Source organism: Falco peregrinus, chromosome 5 (assembly GCF_023634155.1).
Source record: "Falco peregrinus isolate bFalPer1 chromosome 5, bFalPer1.pri, whole genome shotgun sequence".
NCBI lineage: Eukaryota > Metazoa > Chordata > Aves > Falconiformes > Falconidae > Falco > Falco peregrinus.
Window position 1 is genome coordinate 41,925,716 of NC_073725.1, and position 17,516 is coordinate 41,943,231.

Genomic DNA, 17,516 nt, shown 5'->3' on the forward strand with positions numbered 1-17,516 from the left:
CTTTTGACGTTTTAGTGGAGATAAATCTGAGTTTGTACCCTTAGCACATTAGACAAGGTTGTGTGTGGCAAAGTACATGAAACAGAAATACTGGGGGTAGCCTCTATTACTCTTTTAACAATTTACAGAAATGTTACCCTGATTTTGCCAAAATGTTAAAAATAAATAGCATAACCAGCTGTGCTAAGGAGCTAATTATCTTGCTAAAATTTAGGTTTAGAATGAAATCTGGAAGTTTTAACCTGAGAGAAATAGACAGCCTCCCCTCCCAGAAACAAAACAAATAATAAATCCTTTTTCTGAATAAAATTACTCTGTAGACATTACTGGTATAAGTGATTTTAAAGCAATTTTATAACTATGTAACTCATAGTACCTGTGTTTAGTTTAATTCTCCAAGCTATTAATCCTTTATATGGATTAAACTTCTTTGAGACTTTATATATATATATATATATATATGAATGAGAAAAATAGGTTTTAATACACACTCTTTTTTGCATGTAAATATCTGCTTCTTTCTTTGCATATGTGTTATCATTTTTGGTAATACGCTTATCTGTGTCCATTTCATAGGCACGCCTTACTACAAACTGGTAACTAGCTACCACGGAAAAGGTCTGTGTGACAACATTTTCTCATGTGTCAGATCTCCCATTCTTTTGTGGGAATAATCCCACTAACTTCAGTGAGACAAGACACCCAAGACAAATAAGGTTTTGACCCATTATATTCTTACAAAATTCTAGTTGAACATCTGCAGTATGTTAAGTTGTAACTACTTTATTAAAAATAGTACCCAAGTACAGACTAAGTGCTAAAAGACTAATGAAGACTAATCGCTGCAAAGAAAACACTCTGACTTAGTCTGAGGATGTGGATGCCAGGCTTACGAAATATTTACATAATTAACCATCAAGAATGGGTCTGTAATAATTGTCTAAATATGTATTTACACATTTACAAATTAAAAGCCAAATCCTTTTTCCACTAATATCAATGGGAGTTTTGCCATTGGCTTTGGTGGAATCAGGGATTTGGTCCAATAGAATAATTTGTCAACTGTTACATTTTTCAGAAAAAAGGAGAGAAAAAAAAAAAAGTGTTTCTTCTATCGTTTTTCTTTTAGAACACAGCTAAGGGGAAGACAAAATTTGAACAACTCCACTGGACTGATTTTAAGATACAAGTCTAATGTAAACCTACAAAGCAGGAACATTGAGTTAAGGCTTGAAGCTGATTGGTTTCTAGTTTTAAGTGGAAGGATAAGAGAAGTACAAGGCAAACAATTCCTTTGGAGAGACCGAGTATATTTTGATTACCTCTTTCTTTTATTGTAAAATCATTCCTCACCACACTATGAGTGGACTCCAAGCATCATTGTTAGCAAGTCACAAGAACCAAAGCTGAAGTATGGATAAAGCAGCAAGATCATAACACATCGAAGTATCATATACACTGAAGAAGTAACTCAGCGTCCTTAGGTGGGGCTTTTTCCTATAAAAATTTGACCTATGTAGGACTTCATTCACATGGACACTAACAATGAGGAAGTATTTGCTTTGGCGGTAGTGGATCACACATCTGTTTAACTTGTTTTATAATTTTTTAACATAAGGTTTCTCTGTGTTGTACAGATGTGAATCAGGTAGCATTTGACTTTTTTTTTTTCCCCCCGCTACTGAGGTGTTCAGTGGTTGCTCTCTGCTGGGGTGCTTGTTTCATTGACTTTTGCCACGCAAATCCATTGCTTAGAAGAGCAAGCTTCATTTTTGGACTGGTTTGGTGGGTCTTTTTACTCATTATCAGTCGGCATAAATAATAAATCCAGAAAATGTGCTGTATTTGTTGTTGTTTCCTCCATGTGCTTTTCCTCCATCTAATTTAATGTAAACTTCGTCTCCTGGCTCCAAATGAAGAACCACGCTGTTACTGGCATAGTCGTAGTTCTGATCGGCATCCTGAGCAATCGCACTAGCTCGAACCTACATAAAATACATAATGAGTGGTTAAAAAAAACTCAGATAACTTTTTTCTGCATGGTGAAATAAAAGCATATCCTCAACATTTTATTCAGCATGCATGAGTGGCCACTTCAAATAATGTCTGGCAACATCTATTGCAGTTTTTTCCTATGGTTATTTCTTGGGTTTTGCTATGGTTGTTGCTTATTTTCTCCTATGATACAACACTGAAATAAAGTAATAATGTGCTCCTTTCTCAGTCACCTGATTAATACAACCACTTGCACTCCTGTAGGTGTCTGGAGCCTTTTAAAATATATGTGTAATAATAGCTGGAGTTCAGAGAACTGAACCCGGTGGTGTGCGAGTTTTACCTTAGTGTAACTTTTATTTCAGCAGGACAAATGATTGACATAAGTGAAAATCCACAGTGAGGCCCTACTCATACCAGGCTGGACTTCTTCTAGAGGCAATTTATTGTCATGCTACTAATAGGATCGTGCTGCAAAAAGAATACAAGAAGTACATCCCCCCCGACACACACACACATGCACACTCCCATACACACAAGCAGGTAAGGATCCTAGTTGGGGTTTGGAAAAACTGTTATCACCACATTTCAGTAAGCAAACATTAAATTTCTATGTGTTTTAAGAGATGCACATTGGAAAAAATCACAGGTGAGTGATTTGCTTTAAGAGGTTTTGGAATGTACAAGTTATTGTGGACTTTTCATATGCAACTTTCACTTAAGCATACTTTTTGTTTCCCCATTTATCTCTTGCTTATTCCACTACTGATTAAATTTGACATTACTAGCAAACTGGGAAGTAATCTGTAATTTCAAGATGTATGTTGGTTTCCAGCCGTGAATAGCCTGTGCCATTGTAAGTCTCCAAATCATTTGTATATAATTTGACCCTGTTTGGTAAAATATTTAAACTTACTTGTATGTGATTTATTTCAGCATCACACATCATCTGTTTGTTGCTTGTCTTTGTTCTAGCATAGTTACAGAGCACTAAGTGATTTAGTGGTATTGCAAGCTTGAACTAAGTAATAATGCATGACCTGGTGTACTATATGTGGGATTTTATCTGTTCTGAATTGAAAAAATAGGCTATAATTCACAATTTTCCGTGGATTCCTTTCAAAGTTTAACTGATAAATTTCCGAATTAAATTTTCATGTGATACGATTTCACATAAATATTGAAATGTTAAAAAGGAAGGGCTTCTTCTACCGTGCAGGATCTTATGGCATTATGCAGCTTAAAAACCACAGTACATGGCAATTCTTTATACATCCTGTAAGAAGAGTGAGAAAGACTTAAAAGGCTTGCAGTGCTGTGACAGTCTGCAAATTTAAACTGATACATGGCATGACGATAAACCCCAACTATTTCAGGACTTTGTGATTCCAAATTACCTGCTATTGTTTACAGAGGTATCTATTTTGCTAGTGTTTAAGCAATAATTATTTTAAACACTGGCTATTTCCTATGGATTAATGACTGGCAAGGTGGAGTTGAAGGCTCTGGGCTGTTAAACCTGAAAATACCCTTCAAAGAAAATAACCAGCTGGGACTGTTGCTGGTAGTGTAAATGGAAAGGGCAAATGGGAAAGAGTGAAAGGCTATAGATGAGGCAGAAAAACTTCTGCAGAGAACTAGTATCTTGCATACCGGCAAACAAAATGGTTTAAATCACTTTCCAAGTTCCCATTTACATCATAATGAAATGCTACTCAGTGTATTTGTCTAAAATGTGTTTCTATGGATAGTAAAGGAGAATTTGAGTTGTGTTAGTGACTATCCTAAGGGAGTCAGCCCATGGACACTGACTACAGCTGCAATGGATATTTTATTTTTAAGATTCTACATAGTACATACTGCCTGAAGAAAAAAAGATTCTGGGTATTAAAAGTCTAGAAACCAAAGTGTAGATCTTGCTGCCCTATGTATAGCAACAAATGTCCTATAAACTCCAGCGTGCTGTTCTTAGAGGTTTTACCTCCTTGTTTGGTTAGCCAGAGCAATTTCTTTGTAAAGCTTAGGAGAACAGTCTCAAATGAATTCTGAGTCAATTGCTGCAAGAGGGTGAATGTATCTCAAAATTAAACCATTAACAGAGTATACATTTCATAAGTTGCATGCAAGTTCTTTCTTCAAGCTATGTTCTCAGGTTGCTAAGCTCTGTGATCTCAGCAGTTCCCTCAAGCTTTGTAACTGTTAAAGAAGACAATGTATTAACACTGAAGACTTTGAGGTTCCACTTACGTATTGCTTAGGAATGTAAGTCAGTCATTCACTTTCCAGTGGTTTGGGTTTTTTCATTGCTAGAAAACACTGGATTTGTAGCGTAACCTGTGTCCAACTCCACTTAATGACATCAAAAATTTCTGAGCTTTCTTATAATAGACAAAGTTAATCACTGTCACACCAGTGTATAGTGTTTCAAGTACAAATCATAATCAAAAGGAGGCACTGCTGCATTGAAACTGTGCATCAATTTTAAATAGTTTGTATGCAGGTATTTACCTAAACACTTACCTTTGCACAGATATATACAAATATACACATGGAACCCTTGCCTTTTTTTTCTTTGAATTACTGCGAGTTTCATTTGTCTGATGTCTGGTATGGCAAATAGTTATAGTTGGGAACAGCTAGACTTCGGGCTCAATTTAATATTTATAATTGGGTACTTTTTAAAAAGTACCGGTATGTATTTATTTTTCTGGGTTTGGGAAAATAAACACTTTAAAACATTATAAATAAGGGTCAAAAATAGATTAATGCTGTAATCGCAAACAAAACGGCATTCTCGCGGTGGGCAGTGTTTCCTTTGTATGAAGAAATCAAAGTGAATATATTACGATTTTTACTAGCCCTGGTTTACCTGCTGAGACAATATTTATGGTGGACATTTTCTAATGTAATTAATTGCTGCTGATGTCCTCATTATTCTCTTTTCACAGTACTTCTGAGGAGCCATAAACAAAAGGTTAAGTGGCAGATCAGGTTAATTTGCCGCGCGCCGGTGCTGCCGCCCGCGCTGAGCCGAGCCGAGCCGAGCCGCGGCGCCCCGCGGGGGAGGGGGCCGCAAACGAAGGCGCCCCTCTGCGACCTGCGCGGGCGGCGGGGACACCGCTCCTCGGTCCTACGGACCCCGCGTTGAGCCCATCAACCCCGCCAGCCCGCCCCGCCGGAGGGTGAACGGCCCGGGGAGAGCGGCAGCGCCGGGCTCCGCGCTCCCCGCGTAGCCCGCTGCGCACCGGGACAGCTCGGGCCGCCGGTGACCTGTTGAGCGGCTGCTGCGCGGCCGGTTCCCTCGCTCCCCGCCGCACGGGGTGCCCCGAAAGCGGTGGGAGCACGGCGGAGCTCCCGAAGGCACGGGAAAGCCCGGGCACCCCGCACTCCCCCCCGGGCACCCGCAGCAGGAGGGATGCCGGTACCGCTAAGCGCTGTAATAATTACACCCAACCTATCCGGTACGGAGGAAGCGCAGATTTGCGATGAGCGGCTCCCCGGGGGCAATGTTACAGGCACAGCCCCTGCGAGCGCGGTGGGAACGTTTATCCTAATTAAAATGGATGATTCCTCTGTCTTTCAGACGGTAGCATCGCAAGATCTTTAATATTTCGAATGTTTCCACCCCGCCGCGGTGGGTGCCGGCATACCTCGGGTCGTGCCTCGCTGCAGGGCCCGCCAGCCCGCCCTGGGCCGCCCAGCTCCGGCCGCTACCGGCCCTCCGCGGCCGAGGGAAGCCTCGCTCCCCGCCGGGGCTGAGCGGGTCAGAATCCGCGCCCGGCTGCGCGGGAGCCCGCTCCCGTGACGTGGCTGCTTTCCTCCCTCACACCTCGCCCTTGCCCCACGCAGGACCAGCCGCTCCCGAGCTCACCCGCAGCCCACGGCCCCCCCCTTCCTTCCCTGGGAGTTCCCCTGCCCCGGGGGAGCGCCCGGCCCCGGCCCGGGCTTTGCTGGCCCCCGCGAGGGCAGCGCTGCCTGCGCGACCTCCCCGACCGGCCCCCGCTCCCGTCCCGGCCGGGCAGCGGACGGCGCTCCGCGGCTGCGGGGCAGCCGGCGCGGGCTGCGAGCGGGCGCCAGCGGCGCGAGTCCCGGGAACAGAGCGCGTGGAGCCCGCGTTCACCCGGGGCGGCCTCGGCTCCGCGCGGAACGCCCGGCCCCTCAGGGCTCATCAGGAACCTGAGCCGGAGCGGGGCGGCGCCGGGGTCTCCGCCGGCTGCGGAGGCGGGCACCGGCTCCCTCAGCGCCCCCGCGGGCCGCCCCGCCTGCGCACCGCCAGGCTCGGGCCCCACTCCCCCGCCCCGCGCCCGCGCCGCCTCCAGCGGCCGCCCGGCTCCCCCCGCCCGCCGCCCGCCTCACGCCCTTCCCGCGCCGCCGCGCTCCGCCCGCTCCCCTCACGGCGCCTGCTCCCCCGAGGGAGCCCGGCTCCGCGCGGGTGCCCGCTGTTCTCACGGCACCCGCTCCCTCAGGGAGCCCGGCTGCCCCCGGCGCCCGCTCTCCTCGGGAAGCTCGGCCCCCGCCGGGCGCCCGCTCCCCTCACGGCGGCTGGGTGCCCCGGGCGCCTGCTGCCCTCAGGGAGCCCGGCTCCCCCCGGGCGCCCGCTTCCCCCGCGGTACCGGCTCCCCCCGGGCGCCCGCTGCGCTCACGTCCCCGGCTCCCCTCAGCGCCCGGCGCGGCGCCCACCTGGTTGTTCTTGCAGAGGTCGGCCCACATGCTGGTGCCGTCGCCGCCCCGCATGAGCACATGGTAGGTGAAGAAGTAGATGCCGGGGATGGAGCAGGTGAACTTGCCGGTGGTGGGGTCGTAGTGGTTGCCCAGGTTGGTGACCACGTCGTCGAATTTGAGCACCTCGTAGCCCTCGTGCTGCCGCTTGAGGCCGGCGTAGAAGGCGATCTTGGGGACGGTGCTGTAGGTGGCGGCGCTGATGGCCCCCGCCGCGTTCAGCCCCGGCGCCCCGGGGGGGCCCGGCAGGCCCTGCCGCCCCGGCTCGCCCTTCTCACCCGGCGGCCCCACCGGGCCGGGCGGCCCCGGCTCCCCCGGGGGGCCGCGGGGCCCCGCTTTGCCCGGCCGGCCGGCCTCCCCCTTGGGCCCCTGGATGAAGGTGGGCAGGGACTGCATGAGGCCGCGGTCGGGCGTGGCCGCCGTGCTGGGCGCCTTGGTGCCGCCGTAGGGGTCGCAGACCATGCGGCAGGTGCCCAGCATCTCGTAGTGCGCCGACGTGCCGGCCGAGCTGACCAGCACCGGGATGAGGATGACCAGCAGCAGCACCATCACCACCCCCAGCGCGCCGGCCGCGATCAGCCGCCGCCTGCTGCCCACCAGCCGGCTCAGCGCAGGGCGATCCTCTTGCCTGCTTTTGGACAAAATCTTGATGGTTGGTCGGGAACCTCCTCAGAGCCGAAAAACCGCCGAGCCCGCGCGAGCTCGGCTCCCCCGGGGCTTGGCCGCCCTCCCGCTGCCGGTGGCGGCGGGGGCTCCGGCGGGTCGCGGCGCTCCGCTGCGGCCGCTGCAGCCGCCGGGCGGGCGGGAGGGAGAGGGAGAGCTGCCGCCGCGCCCCGGCCGCCCGCACTTTTATGCTCCCGCTGGCGATCGACTTTTTTTTTTTGCAGGCTGTGCCAGTCCGAGTCAACTTTTCCAGGAACTTGCCTTTCCTCTCGCGATCGCCCCGCTCGCCGCCTCGCTCGCTCGCTCGCTCCCTTTTGTTGGGTTGTTTTTTTCGCAGAGACGACTGTCCTCAGCGGGGACGCGCCTCCCGGCCGCCCCGCGGCTGCCCCGGTGCCCGCCGCCGAGAACCCGCGCCGCCGCGCCGGAGCCTGAGCCGGAGCCGGAGGGAGAGCGGGATCCTGCCCGGGTGCCACCTGCCAGGAGAGGAGGAGGCTGACGAGCGTGCTGGAGCAATTTATAGGCACCCAAAAGCGCAGGGGAAAGGGGAGCTGCTTTGGCATCTCATTCCAGCATCTGCTCTGCTCTTCCCACTCACAGAGAGTTTGGCATTACTCTGGCAGTGTGGGAAATATATTTTTTTTTTTCCTCTCTCCCTCCCCCACCCCTCCCGCAAACGGATGAACAGCGAAATCGTGAGCCTCACTCACTAGCTGCATCTTGCGATGACAGCTCTTTCTGGAGCAGACCAAAAGGAAGAGATGTGCTTAGCAGCCTCTGGGTACCCTTCAGGTCACCGATCGAGAATTAAAAGGTCAATCCACCTCCTGCTTAATGCTTCCCCGAGGCCACCCTGCCATATTAGTGTTTTCTGGGAAATACCGCTTTAAATGTAGGGATGTTTTACAGTTACCCATTGTCCAAGTGGAAGTTATTTGAAAATATACCTCCCACCGTACACAGTAATAGAGATTAGCATCTCTCACAATTTCAGATCTTACTCTTCCCCTCTCCCCGATTACACCCATAAGGCAGAGAAGGAAACAGTTCTTTCTCTGAATTAAAACTGACATACTCATCACCGGCTGCAGTGTTTCCCGGTGTTAGAGCCAGACACCGCTTTGCTAGCGAACTGACACTGAGGGAAAGAGTTCCCTTTTGTTTAGAAGCCTAAGGAAAGTGTGGGGTATATGCAGATCAGCAGACGCCTGGACCTGAGAAAAAAAGTCTCTGGCTTATCTCGGGGGCAGAAAATTGTTTTGTTAAGTCTTGGGGGTTTCTTCCTTTTTTTTCCTTCCTTTTTTTTTTCCCTCCCCCCCCCCCCCCCCCTTCTGTGTGAAAGGTTTCTCCTCCCCCAAGGGCTGGTGGGCACCTCTGTGACTGAGTGGGAAGGTGAATGTGCAATATTAGTGGCATTTCTCCCGAGAAAATATTAAGGGACTTGTCCTGTTTACAGATACACAAGGTACACAAAGAACTGTTTAAATAAACAAACAGAATTGATTCCTAAATCATACTTCTGTATTCAGGAGCAATGGACGTCAATCAAACGTGGGTGACATTTGCCTGTCAATACAGGGATGATGGCTGGAAAGAGTGTGACTTATTACAGCAAGGCAAGAATCGGAAATGAGCAACAGCAGCAAATAGGACAACAACCAAATAATAGCATCTCCAGCGATGATCAGAGGGCTGTGATCTTGTCTTGGATTTTATTAGCACGAATCCCCTCTCCCCTCACCCGTTCTCTTTTCTTTCTTTTCTATTCCACAACACAATAAGGTCAAACAAGCAGGCAGTGGGAAACAAAGATTCATTGATTCTTCCTTTTAAGCAGAAATGTCAGCAGCTCCTTTTGCTCTTTCCTGAGAGACTCAAAGGCAGTGAGTGTGTCCACGCCACATAGAGATGGGCCAGCCCAGCTCCTTATCTCCCCAGAAAACTCCTGATAAAGCTTCCATTTCCTGCACTTGTAAATATCCCTCCCTGCCCCCCTTTTTTTTTCTTTCTTTCTTTTTTATTTCGTCTAATGTTCTGTCTTCAAAAAAATTCTTTATCTGGCACTGACAAAAGCTAGCCAGTTCCCTCAGCTGAGGGCTTCCCCTCAAGACCCAGGAAGGCAGCTGAACATACTTTGAGAATTATGTTCGTATCTCATCGCTCTCTTCACCCCATAGGAAAGGGCTTTCAGCGCTGCTCTTTCATCTGGGCAGGAAAAATGAAAAAGTTCTGCCGAGAGTGATGAGTCCATCTCAGCCTGTAGCTAGACCCTTGAGGCATTGTATTTAGTCATCCCTAACCCAGGAGGTTTTCGTGACATCAGGGTGTGCGTAAACCTCCATTGCCACGGACGTGTTGCAGATTGGGAAAATAGCAAATCTCTTACCTTCAAATAAACACAAGCCTATCGTGGTCTGTCAAGCCGTAGTGATGCTGGGTGACTTACTGGCATCAAGCACGCTTTCAGTTCTGTACTGCAGCTATGGTAAGCCTGATTTTTGAAGCGAGGTCCTACCATACCAACTACGTTCACGTTCTTCATAGACAGTTTCATCCTCACACATATTAACAAGAATGTTCGTTCGCTCTAATCTCTTGCACACTTTCTCCCAAAGATGACAGCCACAAAAATCACAGCCTAAGTAAGCAGAATAGAGAGAATGGGGCAAGTACTGGTGCTGGGTTGTCAGTGGAGCTTATGTGTTAGCTGGGAACATAACCTGGGAACAAAGTTAGAGGAAATGTAGAAACCTCTTTTTACCATGGGACCTTTGTTTTCCTGAAGTGGTATGTCAAAGCATCGATTCGCTGTAATTAAGGCTTGGGTAGCATTTATGTTATAACATAACCTCCTCTCCTCTAACAGTCGAGACTGACAGTCCATTGTTAATATAACCATTGTACCTATGTGAGCTGCTGCCAGCCTTAATGTGTTAATTTTTCTTTGTATTTTCGAAGCCCTCTTGCAGGCTTGCTCCAGTCTTTCAGCCTGTTTGCTTCCCTTCCTGTTCTCTGGGCCTTTACGCATTCAGATCCGCAGCTGGTGTTTGAGCTGTATCCCCTGCAGCTTCAGCCATTTGAAACAGCCTTCTCACAGCTCTTTTCCTTGCTGACTAATTAGTTAATGTTCATACAGAGCCTTAAAGACGTACAGCATAACATGCACGTCCATTTTACGTGCGTGCCGTTGCCTCAGCACTAAGATAGGGAAAAACGGAGAAAACCATGTAAGAACGTGTCCACTGGCACACAGGGGAACACATTCTGCAGTTGCCAGGCACAAAATGGCTCCTTATGCCTGCAGTGCTAAATTCAAAGGGTTAGCCCAAGAAAAAATACTTGGAGAAAGGGCAACCCTTTACCAGCTACAGTGAGCAGGAGTAATGTGGAAAAAGGCATATGCCGAACAAAGGAGTGCTCAAATGCTGTGCCAAGCTCCATACTGCTTCTTCTCACTCCTATCTGCATCTGTTTTGCTCTTGCTTGTATTTTAACTTTTTTAATACTATTTTAGAGAAGCATTTTGAATTTCAGTCAACTTGAAAATTAAGGCTTTGCTACACTGTACCTTTATAAGCACTAGTTTAACTGTGTATGTAAGGTTAGCGTTTCGACCTGGAGGCCAGCAGCATGGCCAAGGAACAACATGCACTCGCTCCAACAGGTAACTGGATTCAGTGCTACAAAATAAAATATATCATAAAAGGGGGAAAAAAATATTCATATCAGTATATATGGCTCAAAGATACCATGGTGACATGGTGGTGACATCTTTGCTGCTATCCTAAACCATTGCTGGTATCCTGCTTCAGTTCTGCTCACCCAGTTCGCTAAAATCTCAGGGCTGGCACATGTGTCATGTAGCAGGTCCCAGAAGGGACCACGTCCTGCACCAGTTTTGGTAGAAGCAGGTACAGCCAGCATTAACAGTCCTCCCAGAAACTCGTTTTGGTCACTATGACTGACGACCATCTGTGTTTATAGTGGTGCAAGTTGCTCACTGGATTCTTTCCTAAAACTAAGATTTTCATGCTCATGTAAGGAAAATCAGCCTCAGTGTACAAGAGAAAAAAAGTTGTTTTGCTGAGTTTTTTGGAAGCTTTTACCTGCCTTTTGGAATGTAGGAAGTCCTTCTGCAGGCTATTCTCTGTTATTCAGGGATTTAAACCATCTTTGTGTGTGTGTGTGATTGGAAATACTATAGATTATGTTTTATCTCAATTAATAATGCCTTTTGAAGGTCAGCCTCTGAACATGAAGGCAAACAGGAAAAATGATCCAAAGAAACTGTGTCAAGCCTTGAAAGGGTTACAACCACTTTTCAAACCCAAATGAGGGGGGAATTCAGGGAGGGCTGTCACCAAAGTGACAGGGCTCAACAAGGAGAATTTGCAAATAAATTCCACATATCTTTTCCTTTTTAGTTTTTAATCTGAAAAGATCAGTCAAACATGACTGGTTACTTGGCGGGGGGGAGAAATTAAAATGGAAAGATCAGTATCCAAGTCATGTATATCATGTTTTGACTGGTGAATTACCGCAGATATAAAACCATAACTGTTTATGTAAAAATAAGTCTAAAACACATATGGAGCTAATGATTACACATTCAACTGACCAAGTTTAATGATGTAAAATAATCATATATGACACTTGATGATTGCCAACTTAAATAGCAGTAATTAACCATAAAAGATACTCATAACTGCAAGTGCCCTTGTTTATTCCAAAGATTAAACCACTAGTTGCAAGCATAAAAGATTGTTCCTGCAGATATCTCCTCTCCTTTCCCACGTGCCTGCAAGCCCGCTTCTCTCTTTGACTTCTCTCTCCTCCTTGCCTCCCTGTGACCCCGGGTGCCGAATACAGAGCTGTAGTGATGGATGGTACAGTGCACAGTCAACCTTTGGAGTATTTTTCGATAGTGATGCTAGTACTTCTTCTCCAGACCCAATGATGCCTGACCAGTTGATTGCTCTTGCACTGGTGATGGTATAGAATTTCAAGAGCTGTACCTAGTATCAGCTTCACGGTCTCTGGGTGACGCTGCACCCACTGAGATCCTTTTTCTGATCTGTCACCCCTTCCAAGTGGCAAGCCCACGCTTTCCGTTGCAGGAGGAGCTGTGAGTCAAAAAGTTTCTAGCAAGGTCACTAAGGGCAATGGTACTGTGGAGGTGCAATTGAGCAATGCTTGCACCAACCAGTAAATGTCTCCTCCACAGACAGCCTCAACTTGGCAACAAGGGCACTGCATTTCGGGAACTGGGTTTCAGAGAATGAGGTTTGTTACACAGCTTCTACCAGCTTTGTTCATAGGAGCCTGGACATCCAGTGCCCCTTGAGACAACGAGACTATCTGCAGCAGGGTTCAGCTCACAGTCTAGGTCAGCTGTATTTGCTGAAAACACCCTTTTTTTCAACATACCCCACCTCTCCCTTCCTGTAGGATGAGCGTGTAAACTCGTCTGCCTCTTTTGATGTAGAAGTCTTGGTTCCTGCAACTGCCCATGCAAGCACATCAGTGGTTGCAATGTTTTTCATACAGGTTTTCTGCCTGACCCCCTGCTTAACTCCCATCTTCCCCAAATCCATAGCAGGTAACTTGTCATAAGCAGGCACACAGAAGAACTCATGATGTTCATTAATAAACCCCAAAATATAGAGATATTCATAAGTGCTATTAAATCAAGGAGTATTGCTGATAGTGAAGGCTACAGTGTCAGCATTCTTATGAAGATGTAAATAGTAAATACAAAGGAGTGGAAGATAAATGCCTCTAACATGGGAGTAAGATTAAACAACCACTTTGCCCCTGCTTAAAACTATACCAACAAGCAAACGCATAAATCATGTTGCACTTGTATTAAAAATTATGTCAGTTGTTAGAGTCAATCAGGAGGAGACTTCCAGGTGATTTGCCCAAGAGTACGATTTTTGTTACCTTTGAAATGGTTATTAGACTGCCAATGCTATTAAAAAGAGATGTTAGGGGAAAAAAGCAAGAGCAGACAAGCTTTTCTGAACTGTCATCTGCAATTTACCCTTCCTCCTCCAATCCTGAAAGACTCCCTTTCCATTGTTCTACCAACCCAGCAATCTTCTGGCGTGGCATACCAAAGTCCTTTATATTCATCAGGAGGTTGATGGATAGGCAACAAGAATGGATAGCTGGGAGTGGAAAACTCAAAATTAAAATCCCCAGAGTGGCAAGATGCCCAAGAGATTTATTTTTTCTTCTGTCATCCCCTCAACTGAATTTCTTTTTGTGCCCGATTATTGATTTCTGAAGTAGTTAATGGTGTAATTTACTTTGCAAATTGCAATTACTTCTGATCATTCATTTTTCTTCCTGTTTCATTAGTTAAAGCAGGAGACTCTTTGATCCCAAACAATCTTCTTTACAACAAAATGGCACGCAGTAGACTTTGGTGTGATCCTGCAAGATGCCAAACCTTCAATTAGTATGGTAGGCAACTGTGCTCAAAATTAGTGGAATTTGGCCTCGTGTTAAAAAAAGCATGTTGCGATGTTGATCTGTAGGTTTGATCCACCACAAATTAGGAATAGCTCCACGGAAAGAAGTTGAAAACCAAGAAGTTAGCTAACACATGTGAGATCATGGCTCCACTTTTGCCTTATATTCAGGGAGTTGCAGAGCACAGGGAGATACAGTGAGTCCCCAAAAGGGGCTGGTGATGCCTGCATAATGAGGAAGGGACCAGGACGCTTCCACGTGGCATTATAGAGGTATAACCCATGCAGAGGAACCATTGTGTATGTTTCCCAGCACAATGTATTGCCAATGCCATTATTAACAGGCTTTACTGTACTGCATGTAACTTTGGGTTTGGTATTTCAAATTTAACTTACATTTGTGCATTTAGCAATAACAACCAAAAAAGGATCCAGATTGGAGAGAAAAATCGAAGTATTTACCACCTTCTGAGATATGCCTGTGTTGTTATGCAATACATATGATTTCAGCTGGACTGTTCTTTCTATACAGCAATAAAACTCTAGTACGCACAATTACTGCACAAATCCAAAAAGCATCAGGTGAGAAAAGGAACACGACTGGCTAGAGAGCGTTTCTACCATCTGGGAACTGAGGTTTTCTGCTCTCCAGGAAGATAAAATCTCCGCTGGAATTTTCCTCTCATGTATTGAGACGTTGTACGTATGTTTATAATATGCAGAGACACACACATGGCCATGCACATGTATGTACACTAATGTAAAATAGAAATGTGTACGTTTTTTCTGGAATCAGAACAGAACATTAAAAGCTGTGGTTATCACAATTTGGCAAATTGCTGCTTTCTATTTTATTGTTTAATTGTAATCCCAAAGAGCAGGATAACATACACAATATCCCATGAAAATATTCTCAATCACTGGTGCGTACATGGATTTATACTGAGCTCATTGGTAGAGTGCCAAATGCTGTTTGCACTTAACACGTGTGACTCTATTAGTCTGGAAGGAGCCCTTGCTCCTGTGTCACTATGCGGCGAAGCTCATTGAGCTGACTTTGGAGTTTCACTACTATTTCTGAGAATAGAATTTAGCCTGGAATCTTCTGTTTAATTAACTTTAAATCACTAATGTCAGTCTTGAAATATCTAAAAGAGGCAAGAATCTTTTATCAAGTGTAATGCCTGGGAGAGAGAATGAAATGGGAAGAATTTGCACCGAGTATCCTGATAAATGCCACTTCTCCCTGCAGTGCTGGGAGGAATCAGGAAAGGGTATGGGAGGAGAGGGCAGTGCCTCTGAGCAGCGTAATACAGCCTGACCAGGAGACTGTTGTGGGCCTGGGTTACAAAGGGAATGTCATTTCTGGAGGGCAGCATTTCTAGCCATAATGTTGCAGCGATAGTCTGTTGAGATAAACATATTCAGGCGTCATTTTGAGAATTCATTTTGAACCAGGCACAACACAGCACAGGGAGTGCGTCTGCAGGAGGAATCTGTACTTCGATGAACGGAGCAGTACTGCAGAGAAGGTGAATGATGGCAACTTCAAGGCAGCTTTGACCAAATTCTTCCTCCAGACAACTTGTCTGGTAACTGCTCCTCCAACATTTGTCTCCCACCAGGTAGGGATATTAACAGCTTTAAGCACAAACGGAATTGCTGCCAGATTTGTCACTCAGGTTCCTTTATTCAGGAAGTATGGCAAGCAGAAAGCAATATGCTGTTGTTCTGCCAGGCTTGGATGCCATGGGATCCAGTCATCAGAGAGCCCGAGGCTAAAGAATTTGAGTCAGAGTTCCCTCTATGCATTGCATCATGTCCTTAGGGATTGCAGATCAGATTAGATTTTTTTTTTTTTACACTGGGCAGGTATCTATTCAGCATTTAACATACGTCTTTTAACAGGTTTGTGTTCTTAATTATGTCATTAACACACCTCCTCATTCAATCTAATACAGTTTTCTTAATTTTAAAGTGGTAATAAGTAGCTAGTCTGAAGCCAGTGTAGTAGGTTTCTCAGTGATAACATCACATCTGGGCTTCCCTTCCTCTTACAACGCTTAGCAGACAGGTAAACATACAAGGTTTTTAAAATTTTCTGATGAAAATAAACTGGTTCACCACTATGACTTCAGTATGTTATGTTAGAACAGTGTCCTTCACCTGCCCAGCTTTTGTCATCCGCACAACTTCAGGGGAGTGGCACGAAGGACAGAGTGAGCTGCCCCTGCTATTTCCTTTGCAGGGTTCTCTTTCATCTGCCCTGAGATCTCAGTGCAGAGGATGCTGCTGCCAGAGAACTGCCAGGGGATGGCAAATCCGAAACCGTCCCCAGCACTCTCTTTTGCCTCTGCTCTGGATGGCCATACCTTCCGTGTTCCCGTTTACACAGGTGTTTGTACCAGTTTCCAGTCACCTCACAAGAATACTTTGAATGCCTGCGGGCCCACAGACGCTACCCTTTATTCACTACGCATTTATTCTCCTTGCGCTGGTCTATCTTCCACTGTATAAAAATGTAAATGAACTAATTTCTACTTGCTTCAGGTCAGACAAGCTATAGAACATTGAAAAATATCGGCAAAAGCTGATTTTTGTCACCCTGCAGATGGGTGTGCTGGTTGCCCCCACGACCTCTCCCACCAGACACCTGCTCAGGGCAGAGGGTGCAGCACTTGCTCGCCCAGGTGCTACGCAGGGGCATCCGCAGCACCAGCAGAGAGCAACAGGGAAAGAAGGAAAAGTATTTGCCATGCAGAGGACACTCTCCACCAGGTGATGGCAAGTTCAGGTAAGCTAGATGCTGCAGTTGAGGTACTTGATTCTGCAAAAGGCGTGTGTTTGCCTAGCTCCGCATGAGAACTGTGGGAAGTGGAAGAGAGAGCAAAAGTCTGTGGCTGATCTTGCTGAATGGGACAGATGGAAACCCTCGCCAAAAATAGCTTTGCTAGAAGTAGAACACATGGTAAATTGCATTAATTTTAATAATTGCTTTTTATGCTTTGATAAAAACTGGCAAAGACCTAAAGGATCCTCTACCCAAGATAATTAGCATAGCTCTCCTTGACTGCTCCCCTTTAAAGAGAACGTTGTTTTGAAGCTCTTACAGCTCACAAAATTGAGAAGGATGAGGCTGCCCACTTGTGCCAGGAAAGCAGAGTGCTCGGCTGTACACGGGACCCACAAAGAGAACAGCTTAGCTGCTGATGTATCAAGTAGCTTAAGGCCACTAAAGCAATGCTGAGTTTGGTCTACAAGGGGCATGCTTCTCTGCAGCCTGGCAGCATCCAGCGGCTGTCTGGCCAAAGGATCTTGCAAAGTCACACTCTGAAGGTGAGCAGATCCAAAGTCTTTGAAAAAAAAATTCAGCAAGAGCTTTTTTTCCAAATGGAAAAACATATTTGAATAAAAAGAGTGGGTGCTTTTTCCCGCCCCCCCAGCAAATAGATACACAGTTTCCTAGCTGCTGTAGGAAAAAGGGAACAGGCGACTCATTTGCCCGCTGCAAAGGGGATTTTTGCCCACCATGGTGCCAGGTACAACTATTGCTTTGCCATGTAAAAAGGGATAATGGGAAGAGCATGACCAAGCTGGGCTAAAGGGCACCATAGCTGGTAAAACACGCTGTGTGTTTGCTACTGCTTCTTACAACAACCTCCGGTC

At 46.5% G+C, this 17,516-nt stretch overlaps 1 protein-coding gene across 1 annotated transcript; it reads right to left on the reverse strand.

Annotated features, from left to right (window-relative positions):
* Window positions 1-1,308: 1,308 nt before the first annotated feature.
* Window positions 1,309-8,635, reverse strand: C1QL3 (complement C1q like 3). Its single transcript, XM_005228873.3, has 2 exons — window positions 6,676-8,635; window positions 1,309-1,985 (listed from the first exon to the last, which is right to left on the reverse strand). Exons 1-2 carry the CDS (start codon window positions 7,261-7,263, stop codon window positions 1,806-1,808), a joined length of 768 nt encoding a protein of 255 aa, XP_005228930.2. The 5' UTR covers window positions 7,264-8,635; the 3' UTR covers window positions 1,309-1,805.
* Between the last annotated feature and the right edge of the window lie 8,881 nt (window positions 8,636-17,516).